The sequence below is a fragment of the Cydia splendana genome, chromosome 26 (assembly GCF_910591565.1).
Source record: "Cydia splendana chromosome 26, ilCydSple1.2, whole genome shotgun sequence".
NCBI classification, from domain to species: domain Eukaryota; kingdom Metazoa; phylum Arthropoda; class Insecta; order Lepidoptera; family Tortricidae; genus Cydia; species Cydia splendana.
In genome coordinates, this window is record NC_085985.1 from 679,200 (window position 1) to 697,789 (window position 18,590).

Sequence of the window (18,590 nt, forward strand, 5' to 3'; positions counted from 1 at the left end):
GGTTGGTTCCACAGTAAAATTTGCTCAGTATAACCCCAAAACCTCCCTGGCAACGGGAATGCACTTATTTTTTGGCCATCCTGTATCGTATACTACATGTGTATCCTTGCAGAGAATCAACAGTTGCCTACTGTTCCCGAAATAATGTAAAATTCAATAGAAAGCCAGTACAATAAGTCTCCTAGATTGAGATATACCAACGTTTAAATAGACATACATATGTATCCTCCGCACGAAAATTATACAGTCTGCTCTTCAACCACCTAATTATACAGGATGCTCGATTATACAAACAATGCGAGGGCTTATTAACATCGCACGCGACACACTAGGGGGGCTTGGTACAGCCATTAAAGCTCTTATTGGTATAGCTTTAGAGTTCATTTTACAAATATATGGACGTTGGAATAATTATAGGGTAGGTAGGGGGTACGTACGTGTTTAGGTATGTGTTGGAAATATCATTCACGCCAATGAAGATGGACTAGTGTCGTAATGCTATAACAATTTGTGCAGCCAATGGGACTAAATAATTTTCTTCGTATTTTTCCTATAGGGGTTACTAGTACTACAAAAACAGGCCAAGTGCGAGTCGGACTCGCGCACGAAGGGTTCCGTACTACCTACGTAAAATACGGCAAAAAAATCACGTTTGTTGTATGGGAGCCCCACGTAAATATTAATTATTAGGGATGTACCGACTAGTCGCCGATGGGTCGGGAAAGCCGACTATCCGGCCACATTTGTAGTCGGCGATTAGTCGGCGACTAGTCGGCAAAAAGGGCCGATTAGTCGGCACTTTATTAGTGAAAGATAAAAAAGAAAAAAAGAAATCAAAAGTCAATATTTAACATATGTTTTCTGTCTATTTTACTAAAATACCTCTTCAGGGTGCATACAAAAACTTTTTTTCATATAATTGACCGTTTGATCGTTATCGTATGTTGGTGAGCTGGTGTTTTCTTCTACAGGTCGATCTCAACTGATTCTCGTGTAATTTCATGGTCAAGTTCTATAGTTAAATGATTCTATTATTATTCCGTGATAGGTCTTTGAACCTGTAGAGAACACCTTTTAGCCAAGCTAATATGATGAATAGCGCAACCAAAGGAGCAAAACTATTGGTTTTCACCTGAACTATATCACCATATAGACTTGTTTAAATCGTATAAAACTGTAAATAAGTATGTACCTACTATTGTGTGCCCTTACATGGTGTCGTGAACTGGCCTTTTAAATATTAACACCTTATTATGTAGGTACATGACAATGCAATATTGAATAAATTACTAAATGACTAAACTTATACGAAACTAATGATCTGGCCGACTAGCCGACTAGTCGGCCGACTAATCGGCCATTTGAGCGCCGATTAGTCGGCTAGTCGGCTAGTCGGCCAAATCAATAGTCGGTACATCACTATTAATTATATTCTGTTTTGAGTGTTTGTTGTTATAGCGGCAACAGAAATACATCATCTGTGAAAATTTCAACTGTCTAGCTATCACAGTTCATGAGATACAGCGTGGTGACAGACAGACAGACGGACAGCGGAGTCTTAGTAATGGGGTCCCGTTTTTACCCTTTGGGTACGGAACTCTAAAAATCCTTTATCAGGACTCTTCCTGCTGAGAAGGATAGACAAATTTATTTTCACCACATCAGCTACTAAAGGCTCGCTTTATTCTTCAATAACTGATGAGAAAGTAGCATTTTATCCTTGAGTGGCAAAGTAATTAATAAAAAGTTTGCGCCTTGAAACCTACCTAATTTCCAACGCGAAAGTTAGCACGAGGGGTTAAACAACAACTTTTGCCCCCATTGTAAAATAAATAAAATTTTGTTTTCCTACCTTATAGCCAGAAGTGGTGAGTCCGGCGTTCCGCTTCGCCAGTACACACTTCATTCTTATAAAAAAGGCTCGTTCGCACTCGATGTCCACGGAGGGGCCCCACGTACCGCCCACGGGGTACCTGCCACAAAATATACAAAATTAACTTTATTAACTCAACGAGCTATGGAGAGGGCTATGCTCGGAGTTTCTCTGCGTGATCGAATCAGAAATGAGGAGATCCGTAGACGAACTAAAGTCACCGACATAGCCCACCGGATTAGCAAGCTGAAGTGGCAATGGGCGGGCCATATTGCACGCAGAGAAGATGGCCGGTGGGGTCGAAAAGTGCTCGAGTGGAGACCACGGACTAGCAAGCGCAGCGTAGGACGCCCACCCACAAGATGGACAGACGACCTAGTTAAGGTCGCCGGAGGACGCTGGATGCGGGTCGCTTCCAACCGGTACGAATGGAGGTCCAAGGGGGAGGCCTATGTTCAGCAGTGGACGTCTTATGGCTGAGATGATGATGATGATGATGAACTTTATTATGTACACCACAAGGGAATTTTAACAAGTCTATATCTAACAAGTCCCCACCAGCCTCACTGGGAAGCCATGACGACGTTGCCAGCAGGAGATAGCCAAACAAAATTAATACTGAGATGTATAGCAGCGCATGGCGACGGTTTGACTACGTTGAAATGTAGGGGCGACGTTCCCATAGCTTCTCGGCTACGTAGGGTTCTAAATTAATCAGATCTATATAATTATTCAGAACCTATATTAAAATTTTGAATTCCGAGATAGGGAAAATTCGGGACATGTAAAAACTGTCCCAAATAAGAGTAATTAATTTTCGGGAAATGGTCAACAGACTTACCCTAGGCTCGGGTATTGGTGTCCGAGGTAGGAGTGGGGGTGTTGTAAGCTGAGCACGGCGCTCATCTCCTCGTGGTCGTTCTGGTGGATGTACTCGTATATCGAGTTGCCCGTCAGCTCCACCTGAATTCAAGATTTTTATTTAATAATTGTTCAAGTACCGTATACGGCGTATACTATAGCGTATTATTTTAGTAGTTCTGCGTCTGTCAGCTGTTGCAGTAGCTTTTTAGGCCCATACTGCATGTTTAAATATGGAGATTATAGTAAGGAAATTATACACGAAATAACTAAGTAAGTCTAAATTTTATATTCAACTCTTTACCCCCCTTACTCGCATGACGACAGTTTGGGCTCTTTAAGTATGACCATTGACCAATGACTAATTCGCGTCAATGACCAATGGCATCAAGAAAATGAAGCTATGCAAAGTCTGGAGTCTGCAGCAGTTACCCAGCTTCTAGTAGGAAAACCCTCACACTACTTCACTAACCTGACTAAGTCCTAGATGAACTGAAGCCGTTTCACTGATGTACATGATCTTGCCATCGGGCGCCACCACGAAGATGAATCCGTCCAGGGTCTGGAGCAGATGGCTGCCCAGCTCCCGGATGGACAGTTCTCGAGGTTGAGGTGGTGGCGGTGATGCGCCCCACGCGTCACCCAGACCTGTGGTTGAAGATGTTGTAATATTGACATAGGTACAAATTTGTAAGCATATTTGGAGTGAGAATAAAACCAACTCAGAAAGAACCGTAAGCATATATTATTTTGTAGGTCCTAAAATTGTTTATTTGTTTGGAAAGCTAGTGACTCTCTACAGCAGTGTAGTTACTGCTAACAGAGCTAGGTTTTGTAGTATTACTGCTTAATAAATACTTATGTACAACAAAGTACAACTGAAGGGCTGTCGCAACTTGGGACTGGAATAACTATACTAGAACTATGTATAATTCTACGGTTTCTCGTTCGCATTATTTGGTAATTTATCTGTTGCATCTTTAGGTAAGTCTGAGGATGGAAGCTATATCTATCTGTTGAGTAATGGCAACCGGAAAAGGAAACAACTTTCTGCTTCATCTTAGAAACTTACCATCTGGGAAGACTTGTCGCATCTTCAGATAACTGGTGGTCAGTCTGATGACAGAAGCCTTGTCGAGCTGTGACGTAATGGCGGCCGGAAGTGGGAGGAGCTTGGCCAGCTCGAGGAACTCTGCGTTCTCTTTCTCCCTTCGGGAGCGTGACATTCTTACTCTTTCTTTCATCATGGCCACCAGTAGACTAGAAACTTACCATCTGGGAAGACTTGTCGCATCTTCAGATAACTGGTGGTCAGTCTGATGACAGAAGCCTTGTCGAGCTGTGACGTAATGGCGGCCGGAAGTGGGAGGAGCTTGGCCAGCTCGAGGAACTCTGCGTTCTCTTTCTCCCTTCGGGAGCGTGACATTCTTACTCTTTCTTTCATCATGGCCACCAGTAGACTAGAAACTTACCATCTGGGAAGACTTGTCGCATCTTCAGATAACTGGTGGTCAGTCTGATGACGGAAGCCTTGTCCAGCTGTGACGTAATGGCGGCCGGGAGTGGGAGGAGTTTAGCCAGCTCGAGGAACTCTGCGTTCTCTTTCTCTCTACGGGAGCGGGCAGCATTCTTGCTCTTTTCTTTCATGATGGCCGCCGCGTCGAGCGGCGCGGGCCGCTGGTCTTTGCGGCAAGCTGTGGAAGACGTGTAAGGTTGTACATATTGTATGGCGATATACTTTAACATAATAGATGCAAGTAATATGTTGCCTATAATTTGTCTCTTTTACCACATTATTATCTTGGTTATGAAAGCAGTTTAGAAAGTATCGTCTGTAAAATAATATGTTCAAGTACCGTAAAACGGGGTGAGTAGGTTTCGCGGGGAGAGGTGGGTTATGAATTGGGAGAGAAGGTTTGAGATGGGGGTGAGAAGGGATTTTAAGGCTACTGCTACAAAAATAATGTATTCCAATTTAAAATGGAGCTATAGTAATACGCATAATAAAAAAAAATCGATCCAACAATCTTCCAAAATCACCTTTGTATGAAAACCCCTCTCACCCCAAATACGAGGCACTACGGGGTGGGTTTTCCTCTTTATCGTCAAAGTTATGAAATGGAACTACCCAAAATAAAATAAAAACTAAAATACAAACGTCCGGAACACTTATTATATACACCATTCAGTTTTCATATGTAAAAATAAAATGTTATCGAGGTTTGAATTTCAGTTTTGACCCTACTTACCCCATTTTACGGTACATGAGGCCATGAGGCTTTGGAATTACGTAGCCGTAAATACCTAAAATTCCAGATAATTATTACAATAGCTGTACTTAAAGACAATCCTATAAAACTCAATGAGCAACTCTTTTGTTCTGAAGCAGAGATAAGGCACGTTGGCTCTATGATTTAGCTATAACATAATGCCAATATGGTAAAATGAAACATACGTTTACTAATAAAAATAGGTACTTGTAAATATTTCGCAGAACACCGTTGAATATAGGTATGTACGTATGTACAGTCAGCGTCAGATATATCGGAGCGGCCAAGGTTCTCACTAATATCTGCGCCCGCATCCATTGTCAAGCCGTTAGAGTGCGTGTTCAGATATTGTGAACACCTTGGCCGCTCCGATATATCTGATGGCAACAGTACCATGTATATATTTGCAGTAAGTTGGTACTTCAGAGTACCGCAGTTTCCAGCCAGTGTTTTCTTTTTATTTTACAACACGGGCATCCTGACCTACCCCACGCCCCAGCGCATTACAAATTCAGGAATTATTCGCGTAACGTAACGCGATGCATATTCATGCGCCCGCGCGTACCTGACTTCAACAGCTAGCTAGGGATGCCAAAATTGTGAAATTGCAAGCTCAAATAAATTGTAGTCAATATGCAAGAATTTTGCCAAGATAAAAACTTAACAATAATACCTAGGTATTATCTTATATCCTTTTTAATTTCTGTATATTCAATAATTCAAAACGGTTGCTGGCTATGGACGAGGTCTTGGTGTCTCAGATGGCAGAGCGCTGGCGTATCGATCCGTGAGTTCAAGTCTCACCCAAGACAGTAATTTTTCCACTTTTAAATTTATTTAAATTTATTCTAAGCCAAATAGCATCGTTCGCAGACGTATCTCCTTGTTAAAAATTAAATTTCATAACGTAATTATAAACTCAGAATTAAGATATTAAAATGCAAGTAAGCCAATACACTTATTAAATCACATCTAATTCAATAACAAAAGTGATTTTTTATGTTTCTGAAAATAGAGGTGCCGTGCCGCCAATACTTCAAATTCTTAAAATACATAGTTTAAAATATCATCGTCTCTTAGGTTGTATTTAAATATAAAATACAACCTAATTTAATTATAAAATTGTATTTAGAGTATAATTTGACTTTGAAAATTATTAGAATTAATTTATTTTGATTGTATGAAATTATATTTGTTTTAACTTAATTGACTCGAATTTAATTAAATTGATTTTATTATTTTTAATTAGCATTATTTGTAATTTTATCCAATTTATTTTATTTTGTTTTATTGTTTTAATTTAAATTATTTGTTTTTAATTAAATCGAATTTGTTTTAACCTAATTTAATTAGTTTTAAGTACTTATATTGTGTGCCCTAGCAGGGCGTCATGGACTGACTTTATTTAATTATTTACACCTGTTTGCGTTTATGTACATGATTATACAATGAATAAATGAAATGAAATGAAATGAAATAAATGCTAGAGTCAAATTCTTACACCACTGCGAAGTTTCAATACAGATCGCAGCTGGAAAGGAATTCGTTTGTGTCAGCCCTGACTCAATAGTGATACTTTAACGCGGGCAACCCTAGCTCTCAGCACTCTACATTTGGCGGGAAAACAACAGCGCTGATGAATTATTCCATCCAATAGCAACCCCGCCGTGTTCCGATTGGTCGAGCGATCGAGGTGATTCGACGACCAAGGTAACGTGACCTCAAGTCGCGTTTTAAGAGGCGAATGGAACAAGTAACGAATTCATATTGCTATGAAAACTATACCTAGAAGCATTGGTAGATAAGTGGATAAGTCTGAAGTGAAGCGTTTCAAAAAATAGTTTAAATTCGATTTCCAATCGAATTATATTTTCTTCTATGTTCATGCGTGCGTTTTGCCTCAAGGACAGCAAATCGATTCTATATCTATGTTGAAAAACAACCAAAAATAATCGACAAACAATTAAAATCGTCCTTGGTTTATACCAATTAAAGGCGCACCACTTATTTTTGAAGTTAAAGTTGAAAGTGGCAACTATAGGGACAGTGTCCAGCACTGGGACATTTATGCTACACTGGTTAACATGAGCCTTTGCCCCGGAAGCTTTTAGAACGTCAGCTTAATGCTTACAAATCACCTCACCGGCTTACACTCTACTTAGAACCGAACGACCAAATCCCCTTATAAGTTTAATGGAAATACGACGTTTTGGAGCGGAGATGCTGACCGTAGAGTGCGACAATATACAACATATGGTGGCAATTTGTATGAAACTTCTGTTCCTATTGCACACCGAGCTCACAGTGTTTTGTATTAGGTTGCGTTTGTTAAGAACCAATAGAATGTTTTTCATTAGAGCTGCGTTGCGTGAGGATAGGTAAATGATGAGATTCTATTGGTTCTTTAAGAAACACATCCCTCGCTACGCATCCTCGCACGTCTCTGGTGGAAATGCAGCCTTAAATTGGTGGTAAACAAAATAACAAAAATAACTGAAGAATAAGAACATTCTATTTTCTTACAAGACCGATCGATAAAAAATAGTCACGATTTCTTAAAATCAATTGATATTATTGCAAATAATTCAAAGTAGGTGGTACTAGAACGATGAGGAATAAGGTGCCTTAGGTGCCACTGCCAAACAACTATAAAAAAAAAACTTACGTAAATCCACAAAAATATCGCTAGTGAATCGTGTCAAATTCTTCCTGCACGGGTACTTCATTTCGAAAATATTAATTTTAAACTTAAAAAAATAAAATAAAAATCACAACTTCCTAATCCGCGGTCAAATACGTAACTGATTATTTCATAAATAGAATTGCACCTCACTCGAACAGGTTCAGTTGCATACTGGCAGAACACCTCCTTCCTATGTCCGTTTCCGTAAAAAAAACAAACGACAGGTACTATAATGGCGGACAATAAGTTGTCAAATAAAAGAGCCCGTATATCTGCGCGGCGATTGGTCGCCATTGTGACTGATAGTATTGTTATGTCATGTTTCTTTAGGGCTTATAGATTGTTTGTTTTCATGGGGTTCCGATAAAGATGTTTGCGATTGACAGGTCGTGTCAACAAAGAATAACTGTAGATTCATATTCGTGACCGTTAGATTGCAATCTATCCCGCAGGATCCTTTTATTAGTGCCGTTACTTTTTTTATATCCCAGCATATGTCATACAGAAATGACAGTGCGATTGACCGATTTACTACCTAATCCTGATTCTGTACCATACATTGCTAAAATGACAGATTGGTTGGACAATATATCCTTGGCTCTGCGTAGAGATGTACCCTCGCTCTGCATTTTCCATCACATGTAAAGAGATTGCTTCGAGGAATTGTTAGAATTAATCCCTGCCGTTTCTTTCCACCAAGGTATATTTATGGTATGTTTTATGGCACTAAGACTCGCAATTCGGTTCCAATTTTTTATTGTAGTAAGACAATCTAGTCCTGCCTGCCAAAGGGTTTTTAAAGGTCGATTACGTTAAAAAAGAAGTTTCTTACTTAGTTTTAATCATCTCAGCACATGTTCATACATACTGGAAGTGGAGGGCTAGTGGAGGGTACCGACGGTACAGTCATCAACTTTTTAAAGATTTTTTACGTTTTTGCGAATCAAACATGCAATAGGTAGCTTATTAATCGCTTTATTATTACTTACTTAATTTTACAGTGTATTGGTGTTAGCTGTAATGCTGTAAAATTTGATTTTAATAAATATCAATATCAATAACATAGGTTGTCCTCTACAAATGTCATCGATAATATCATGCGATTTACAATAGACCAAGAAAAGTCTGCAGCGATTTTGATACCCCACGCAGGGCAAGTGTTATTTACACGTCATAATTTCATAGAAGTTTGACGTTTAAAATGACAGTTGCACTGCTTGGGCTATCAAAATCGCTGCAGACTTTTCTTGGTCCAGCTCTATGTATATTGCGACACTTATTGCGATCTTAATTGCGCAATTGAATATTTTGGTCGTTTAGCCGGTAGAGTTTGTTTGTTTGTTTGCACAAACTCTACTAATTATATTATAAAATCGCACGCAATTTGTTGCAAGTTCTGTAGAAGCTTTACGTTGTATGCTTGTCTTATCACCGAGTATAAAACAAAATTCAACAGGCCATTCAATAAACGTACAAAACATTAATCGCTCTATCAACCATTCAAATTGATCGTAAACAATAATAACTAAAATCAATGGTTCATTATGCGCCGTCACAACCATATTTAATACTCAACTCAAAAGGACAAATCGATAAACTGGTATGAATGTGATTTGCATATCTGCCATCTTGGCTTTTGAGTCGTCACCCGAGTCGCGGAAAAAAATTAAAAATGAAACTTGAGTTGCGAAAGTTGTCTATGGAATATGATTTAGAAGATAACGGTCGTAAAGGTTGACCAGATGTCATTTTATTATGGCACGGTTTTTAATGATAATGCAATGGATTTTAAATGTAAGAAACGGAATAGATTAAAAAAATAATTTAAAAAGTACTATCAGTGTCAAATATTATTCGACATATGGTCAAAAACTTAAGTGGGTTTATGATAACGTTGTCATAACCTCACAACATTACATGTCAAACACACATGGCGATGTAACGAGAATTCGAAAATAATGCCGAATTGGGTTCTCGACGGGTAGAGTGCATGGTAGAGGTCATAATTCACAGTATTCATACTAAACTTGTGTTTTAAAAAACGTAAAAACGTCTCAAAAAGAAATAAAGAAAGTAAAATACTTTAAAATAAAATTATTTATGGTCCCTTTATTATTTTAACTAAACACCGTCTCAAAGGTTCACAAAGGGGAAGGAAAATAAATCCAAAACATATTTAAACACGATTAAATCCATTTAAAATAATCGGCACCATATTTTGAGAGCTCAAAAATTCCAGCTACCAGTTACAGAGATCTCTAAATATCAACCAGAGGTCTTCCTTACCACATACGCAATAGAGTTCAAGTCATCAAAGCTGGCAAAAACTGGTCGCATCCAAAACAAAGATATGCACGTGCGTCTAATCCTCGCATCCGAGGATCCGGGTCCTCCCGGTGGTCCCCCTGTTCCCGTCACCCCGTTACCCCCGTCACCCCCGCACCCGGCAGCTCTCGAAAGATGTCATTCCCATTGCTTATCAAACCAGTGATAGTCTGCCCTTTTTGAATACTATTACTAAAAAGTGGTGTCCAACCAAAACCGGACTTTTTGCCGAAACTGAAACCTATTGGGTTTTTACCCTAGTTTTGACCGAAACCAAACCTTTGGCCGAAACATGATTTTTATACCGAGATTCGATCGGACAATACCGAAAATACAGTTTCGGCGCGGCCGTTTTTTATCCGAAACATGATTTTTATACCGAAACTTGTTGAAATCGAAACTTCGGCCGGACACTTCAAAAATAATACATAGTTCGATCGCCCTAGTTTGCCCCACAGATCAGGCAAAAATAAGATGCCAAATTTAAAAAAAAATGACTTAAAATAAAAATCCCTACCCCCTCCACCTTTATACATACTTGAATTTGAAGGATTCCAAAGACTTACGCTTACAACGCCCTTTACCAATACCAAAGATTGCGTAAATATGATCGTATGTTCATGTAATTCATGTTGTTGATTGTTCAATGTTCATGAGGTCACTGTAGATTGGTTCTGTAGAATTCAAACTCACATAGCGTCAGGAATAACGCCAGATTGACACGTATTGTTTTAAAGGGGACGCTACGCTATTATTGTTGCGCAGGAGTAATTTATGTTGTTTTCTGCAGTTTCGAGTGTTTATGATGCATTTTGGAGCCGGATTATGAGGTTTAGTTGTAAAAAAGAACGTTTGAGGGATGTGCGTTAAGTAAACATTAGAGATTTGTTGCGTTTTGCGCTCATATAGATATAGACAGACACAAGTATGTATCCAGTTCCTATATGTCTCGATTTAAGAAGAGATGAATGGAGCGAATGAATGAATGGAGTTAAATGCACAGGTAAAAAAAACCTAAGGAGGCAACAGAGTCATGTCTGATGAACGATATGGTTGTATGGTGCTCCATCCTTACTGTGCAATTAATATACGCATCATTTAATTTATATTAGGTACCTGTATGTAAGTACGCTGTTATGTACTGATATCTAAGAAAGTATTTCTTTTACAACGTTTATCAAACGTTCATCAGCTTCCCTTGATGTGGGAATAATGCAGTATTTTATAAGCAGATTATTATTTTTTTAGGAAAGATAATTATTAGAAAGCAAAAGTTAATAATCACAGTCATAAGAATCATAAGACGCCACAGATGCTGTTGCGACATCCATCACCTGAAAAGGATTTTAAAAAAGATTACTATCCCAACACCTTAATCCTGGTAAGAAATTACAATTATCCACTATCCAACGAAGAAAGGCGTAAATGCTAAACCCTTTACAGTAAATACGTCCTAATTAGTAAGAAAATAAAGGCTCTAATTGTAAATTGCCGTTAGAAACAATAAGTCTCATTCAAAAACCGAACTAAGTCGTGGGAAACGGACAAGTCAATAAAACGCGCCAAAAGTCATCTTTGTTTTTTTTCTAAACGTCATTGTCTCTTGCCGCAACGCACGTGTCTATGGTACGGTTTTTTCTGTTTACGCCGTAAGGTTTAGACACCTGCTGTGTCATTCATTCACTCGTTTGTAATCGTTCAATAATTTGCATCGTGGGCATGGGAACCGGTGAGGGTGTAAGGTGTCTTTTGTTTTTGATTACGTGAATGAAGCGTAGTAATGAATGAGTTGCGGATTTGTGGAGATATTTATTTGTTACGTTCCGCAGATGAAGGTGCTTCAAGTAAACCAACATCGACATAAAATCCATATCATTAAATTGTTACTAGTCCTAATATGTATACATTCATGTATAGGTAATTTTACTTTGTTTAGGTAATAGGTAAGTTCCTATATGTAGAAGGTAAATATTTAAAAGCCTTATTTTCAAATTTCCAATTATTTTGCAGACAGGAAGGGTCGAAACAGAGTTCTTTGATCTGTTTACAAACGTAACTTATTTAAAGTCACTTTACAAAATTGAATAGGGAAAGCCCACAGCACGAATTGCAATAAAAACGTGCGTACTCTTATTGTTAATATGTGCGACTGTGCGTCATTTCGGAAACATGACTCACGCCTTGCGATGTACAAATATTTCAAAAAACTTAATTTATTTTAAACCGAGAAAGTTCTCACGAAAATAATGTTTTTTTTTTACATTTCGCACCTCTACGCGACAATTGTTAGCTATTCGCAACAAGGCGTCGTTCTTTTTTAATTGTCTATGGGCGAACGGGTGACGTTTCGGCGGGAGGGCCTTGTTTTGCGCGGGAACGGGTCATAAACAATGCCGCCTCCGCTTTTTTTTCGTAATCACTTCGGTTCTCACGATTTGCCTGGTTATTATGCGTATGATCCTGCATTTTGACAAGAATTTTAATAAACAAGTAGTAAAATACCTATCTTAGTTACAGTATTAAAAAAATTGCTTTAAGGTAAATAAAAATGATATTCAGCTAATTTAGGGGAAAACTTTCAACAAAGTCAATTTTATCTAGTAAAGACACTTTTTTTAATTAATTTTTTTTAAATAGGTAAGTAAGTAATTTGTATAAGAAAAAATGCACCTACCGATACCTACTTAAGATTATTAAGAAATTAAGAAATATCGCCATTTTTGATGATATGTGACGTTCCACGGGAAAAGGTACCTTATGAGGGTTTCTAGTTTCGGAGATATGAAATGTTTTGTAAAGAGGTGAAAAAATGCTCAATTTTTTTTTATTGTGTGATCTGAAACCTTAATGCGTAACGTTTGTTTACCTGTTTTTATTTTTGTTATAAGTTAGTTATAAGCCTAGTAATGTCGTCTCAGAGTTTAGTAGAAAAGGTACCTTATGGAAAAAAGATTGAAAATTCCCAAAAAAACTAGTCAATACGGGAAAAGAAGTTTGGTAGAGAACTGTATTAGCATTCTGCAAAACTAATTTGATAATTTCAGTTCTGGTTGGGGCGCCTCGCAAATATTATAACCGTACATAGACCGACATCACAAATCCAAGTAGCCTGCTATTATACCAAAGTTACTCTCGTCAAGTCTTTCTTAACTAGAATAATCTTCATTTGGTTTGGTCGCATGCAGTAAATCAGCCATTGGTTTGCTGAAAAATGCCAATACCCGACGCATTACCTTATGGAATATCTGAGGTCATTGAACCTCAATGCCGCTTATCTTCAATAGCAACCGAAATATATTATTGATAAGAAATAGACGATTTATACCATCTTAACCCCAAAATATTATTAGTTTATCCTAACTGTTCCATCATCATCATGCCTCATCATGTAACTTAATCACAAGGTACCTTTTCATTACATACAAATTATTGGTCTTTTTTAAGATTATTATGACGAAGAACTAATTAAATTTGGGGCAGTTTAATGTAAATTAATATTTTCTATTCATAAAAGATAAACTGTAATATGATTGATATTTTGTAGTGATGTATTATTAGATTTATTTCCATAAGGTACCTTTTCGTAAATGTATGGAGCAAATACTGTTATTGTTATGTAAGTTTAAAGTGGCATAAGGGGTTAAATATAGTATTTAGTTGGGGTTTTAGGATTTATTTCATTTGAATGACAGAATTTCTTTCATATGTGCTCAGAAAAATTGATTGTGTGTCACATTAAAAGTAAAAATATTCAATTTTGTGATTTTATATGAAAAAGTCAGAAAATACATTTTCACCTCTAAATCGGTATTGTTTTTTGCTTAAACTGTCTGTCAGTGTCGTTTTCTAATAGATAGAATTTAAATCTTGAAAGCTCATTGCAATCAATCGTGAAAATGAAATAAAACTTTATTTTCAAGAGATTGGCTAGTATACACATAAATCAGTCGATATCAAAAGTTTCTATTTGCATTACAGAACAAGTCGCAATATTTTTTTAATCTCACATATATAAGGTATTATTATTTGTAGTCAACTATGTAACTTACTTCAGGAACATAGTTTTTTAGGCGGCTAAACTTAAAACTTCTCTATCGTAAAGTTGCTAATTTCACAACATTATTTTCAAAAAATCATATCTCTGTAACTACGCAACCTAGAAGGTTGATCTTTTGTGTTATCGATAGCTTATTTATTGTAGATTACTGGGGTATGCATAACTCCATACCCGCCATAAGGTACCTTTGACCGTGGGACGTCACATATTTTTTGTATTCCATATGCCTGCATTACATAGGTGTGTGCTGATTAACCCTTTACCTACGGGCTATTAAATCGCTCCGTCACCGCCCAATACGGGCATGTTTTGGCGAGAGTCAGCGGTTAGGCATAATTTCACTTACTTGTAACTTTTGAAGTATTACAGCTACACACTTGAAACTTCACACACACAAGAAGTATAATGTGCTTAATCAATAAATAATCACTTGGAGTAATAATATTCACTTGTTTTTCTGCTATCAAGCAATATACCAGTCACTAAGAAATTGAAGATTTTTAAGTTACTACTCGCGGATTTCACAAGTTTACGTTTAAGAACATTAGTTTATAATATACTTAACACAAATAAACACTTAAATAACGATAATTATGAAAATAATGCATAAATAACAATCACAAAAAACGTTGCACTAAAACAATTTGCCACTTATGGAAAATAGTGATGTGCGTCTATCGACGCATTTGTCGATATATCGATAATCTAGTAAATGTAAAACTGAAATTTAACAAGTTATGATTGTGGTGAAATTATTATTAGGTACAAGTATTACTAGGTAGTACCTAATAATGATTTTATAACATGTTAAATTCCAATATTTTAACCAAAAACGGTAAAAAACACTAAAAATAACACTCCAAACACTCCCACGCCATACTCTCATATCGACAACAAGTCGATGAAATTTGAAAACAACACTATTGTCCGCCATATTGAATTCAATTATTAGCACCTCTGCAGTACGGGTGTCAACTCCAGTTGCCAGCAAAAAAGCGGTAATTTTAAAATTATGTTAATGTCAGAGCCATCTACCGAAATATTATGATATTTTTTTCTTTGTATCTATACTAATCACAGAGCATAATGTGACCGCTATTACCAAGCCACAAGGTCTCGTTTTGTTTTAAAAAAATGTTGAACACGACCATTACTTCGATCAACTATAGTTGACACCCGTACTGCAGCGGTGTTGCCTTACTGGCAACTCTGGTTGACACCCGTAGGTAAAGGGTTAAATGCCTCATTGTACATAATGTACATTGTTATTCGAACCTCCGACCCTGACCCCGTTTAAAATTGGAACAAATAAACTTGTGCGCTAAATACTTCTTTATGGCGGCCTGCGTCTGCGCACACAGCATTTTATTTTGTCGTTGAAAACGCATATTTAAAGAGCAAGTAAATTATTTGCAGAAATACGATGTGTGTGGGGCTGAAAATAGTTCTGCTTAATGGTTGGTTGAACATCAGTTTTTATATAACAAAACAAAGTGGACCCTTACCTCTCTATCTCTATAAAAAATACCACCTCTGCTGGATTATGTATACTGTCTTTAAGAGGGAAGTAGGTATAGCACCACGTACTCGTCCATACAAAAAGAGAAAATGTTTTCCACTTCTAAATATTTTCCATATACCATGATTTTTTGGTATGTTATTGACACAATGAAAAACTAGGTTTAGGTTTTCAAAATATGCAATATTATTTTTTTTATAAACCTATATACCTAGAATATATTATGCTGAAGCGATCGACATCAAAATCAAAATGATTTATGTTAAGATTTAGTTAGTGGGATCCGTTTTCTACCGGAATGGAAATTGTATGAAAAAAGTACCTTTTGAACCTATAGTTCCCTCTTTAAGATCTGTGTTTCTCACCCGACCGCAGTACAGAGGTGCCCATAACTCATTCGAGCTCTAACGATGGATTAAGCTTAAGCTTAGGCATTAGAGCTGCGCGGGCGACGCACATCTGGCCCTCTGCGACAATTGCCTTCCATCTTACGGAAGCATTTAGGAGAGTAGGGTATTTTAGTGTTAATATTGATATTTATCCGCCACTTGTACACAATGTACGGTCGTCGTCAAAGATATGTTTAAATTTTTCGCCTTATTACAAAGGAATAAGGTGCAAAAGTGTAAACATATTTTTGACGTCGACTGTACACTATTAGGTATTGAATACGAATTAACTTCATTTTAATTGTAATGTTTATTAAAAAAAATTAAATTAAATTTATTTAAGACCAACAAAGGATCAATTTAAAAAATTAAATTTTCTTTTTTAATTTTTTTATTAAGTTAATATAATCTGTATTGTGTGGATCATTGTTGTCTGTAAATAAATAAATGATTGTGATTATTGTTATATTTTGTGCAATAAATATTAAACTTTAAATAAATAAAGTGCTCACTATTTGCCTAAAAAGGAAACTCCAACTCATTTTTAATTATAACTCACTTTTAATAATAATACACTAATAAAAAAAACAAAAAATTAAAATTATTGACCCTGACTCTTAAAAAACAACTAATTTAGTCCATAGGTCTACTGTACACACTGCAACAATCATTCTGCCAGGATAGTGACTGCAAATGAAATGTAATAATTTCATTGCCAGACTCCATTTACTACAAAAAATAAATAGGTAGGTACATAGTGGTACCGCGTGTTGCATATTCATATTACAGTAAACTTAGACGGATTCTAGAGTCGTGTTAATATACTTATGAACACTTTGTACGCTTACGTGTATAAACATGATGTTGAAGAATGAGTGTTTCCTGAGATTATAGTTAAGTAGGATTATGGTGTTGTGAGCGACGGCGGTGGGGTCCTAACGTCGGCTGCATCTGGCGTTTTTTGTCGACGCTACCGATACTGCAATAACTGTAGTTTATTGCTATTGTTTGAGAAAACACATAATACTTAAGTCACATATCTACATGCATGTATTTATAATGAAGTGTTTTAATGAAGAAGCAAGTGTCTGTTGGATCAAAAACTTATTAAGGTGCTGGTACTGGTGCTCGACGCGGTCCCATTACATATCATCTTGAAACTTAAGTCATTGTCAATAGAGGTGACAGCAGGGTGTCATCTATTGGGCATTAGCATGTCGAGCACTAGTATTGAGAGTTAACTTATGGTTATGCGACTTTTTTTAGTTTTTAATGATATACCTAGGAGGCAAACGGGCAGACGGATCGCCTGACGGTAAGCGATCACCGCCGTCCATGGACACTCGCAACGCCAGAGGGGTTGTAAGTGTTGTAAGTCCTGTGGATATCATAATTTTATGATATTTAATGTTTATTGGCTGCTCCGTTTAGGATTTGAAAGCCTAATTCTATTATTTTATCCCTATCAGCATGTTAAAATCTACTTATTTAATTTTGTATGAGACTGAAAAGTCTTAGAAAAATGTATCGAAATATTTAACTTTAGTAATACTAATAGGACGCAGATTTTCCTGAACGTTTTTTACCCGTTACGCTACCCGACTACGTTTAAAAAATGCTAGCGCATCTTGTAGGTACCTATTGTCTCACATAGGCTGCATTTATTATAAATACCTGCATAAAATACATGGGTAAAAAATACAGTTTTATTTTATTTGGCTTAAATAAACGCACAAAAAACATATCCCTAAGTAAAAATCAATAGTTCGCCACATTAGCTCAGTAATCGCCGCAAACAATGTTTCTGCTAATCGACCGCCAGCCTTTTGTGTCTGCACGTTCCCTTCAACATCACACCCAAAACGACGCACTCGCACCCAAAACACCCGCAGTTACGTCCTTTTATAACCCACACAACCCGTTACCCTCTCAACGCGAAATGACCTAACCGCTCCATACAAGTACTACGCTCATGTTCGTTTTGAATGCGCGTAGGGCGCGCTCATTGGGGAAACATTTACAATGTAAGCAGCACTTTGCGAGGTGAGGGTTCGTATTTAGGACGATGTTTACAAGCTAACGATGTGTGGAGCAATTTCCATTAGGTATACCTGTTGTTAGCAACTAACTTGCTTATGTAGGTTATGTACCTCGAGTGTTTAAAAAAATGAAATCTAAAAATCAAGGCTTTACACCAAATCGACAATTGATTGCAGTGATACGTTCCAGTTTAATTCCATAAAAACAATTTCCGCCTAAAAGTACATTAGCGATATACCTTCAATTCTTCGTACATTTCTGTAAGTAAAAGTCGAATCCGCAGGATTTTGTTTCGCTGAAGATATTGTTTCGAATGTCATAACTAACACCTCGGCATACTTTCGGATGCCTTGGCTTAGCTTGCTACCAAATATGTATTGTATACATTTTGTAGATGTTCAGAACGCATCTTGTGTGACGTCATGGACGGCCGATTGCGTCCGAAATTCGAAGATCGGCAACGATCGGATTCGTATATAACGTCCGCCGACAGCAACCAACGGCAATCTTCCAAAATACGTTGAACGACAAACTCTTACTTGTATTGTATTAATTTAATCTTGGAAATAAAAC

The 18,590-nt window shown here is 37.1% G+C and overlaps 1 protein-coding gene and 1 long non-coding RNA gene across 4 annotated transcripts in view; one reads left to right on the forward strand and one right to left on the reverse strand.

Moving 5' to 3' along the window:
• Positions 1–18,590, reverse strand: part of LOC134803285 (single-minded homolog 1) — a 69,832-nt gene that overhangs the window by 26,225 nt on the left and 25,017 nt on the right. For 2 of the 3 annotated variants that reach the window (XM_063776055.1, XM_063776056.1), the window contains exons 2-5: positions 4,207–4,428; positions 3,207–3,382; positions 2,715–2,836; positions 1,853–1,973 (exon numbers count right to left, since the gene is read on the reverse strand). In XM_063776055.1, the coding sequence (XP_063632125.1) occupies positions 1,853–1,973; positions 2,715–2,836; positions 3,207–3,382; positions 4,207–4,428 (641 nt within the window). Of the gene's footprint in view, positions 1–1,852; positions 1,974–2,714; positions 2,837–3,206; positions 3,383–4,206; positions 4,429–7,669; positions 8,072–18,590 lie in introns of those variants that run through there. The other variant, XM_063776054.1, reaches the window with a different exon arrangement.
• LOC134803481 (uncharacterized) overlaps positions 705–18,590 on the forward strand; it is a 66,391-nt gene continuing 48,505 nt past the window's right edge. Inside the window, exon 1 of the long non-coding RNA XR_010145991.1 lies at positions 705–971. This is a non-coding gene — a long non-coding RNA (uncharacterized LOC134803481). The remainder of the gene's footprint in view (positions 972–18,590) is intronic.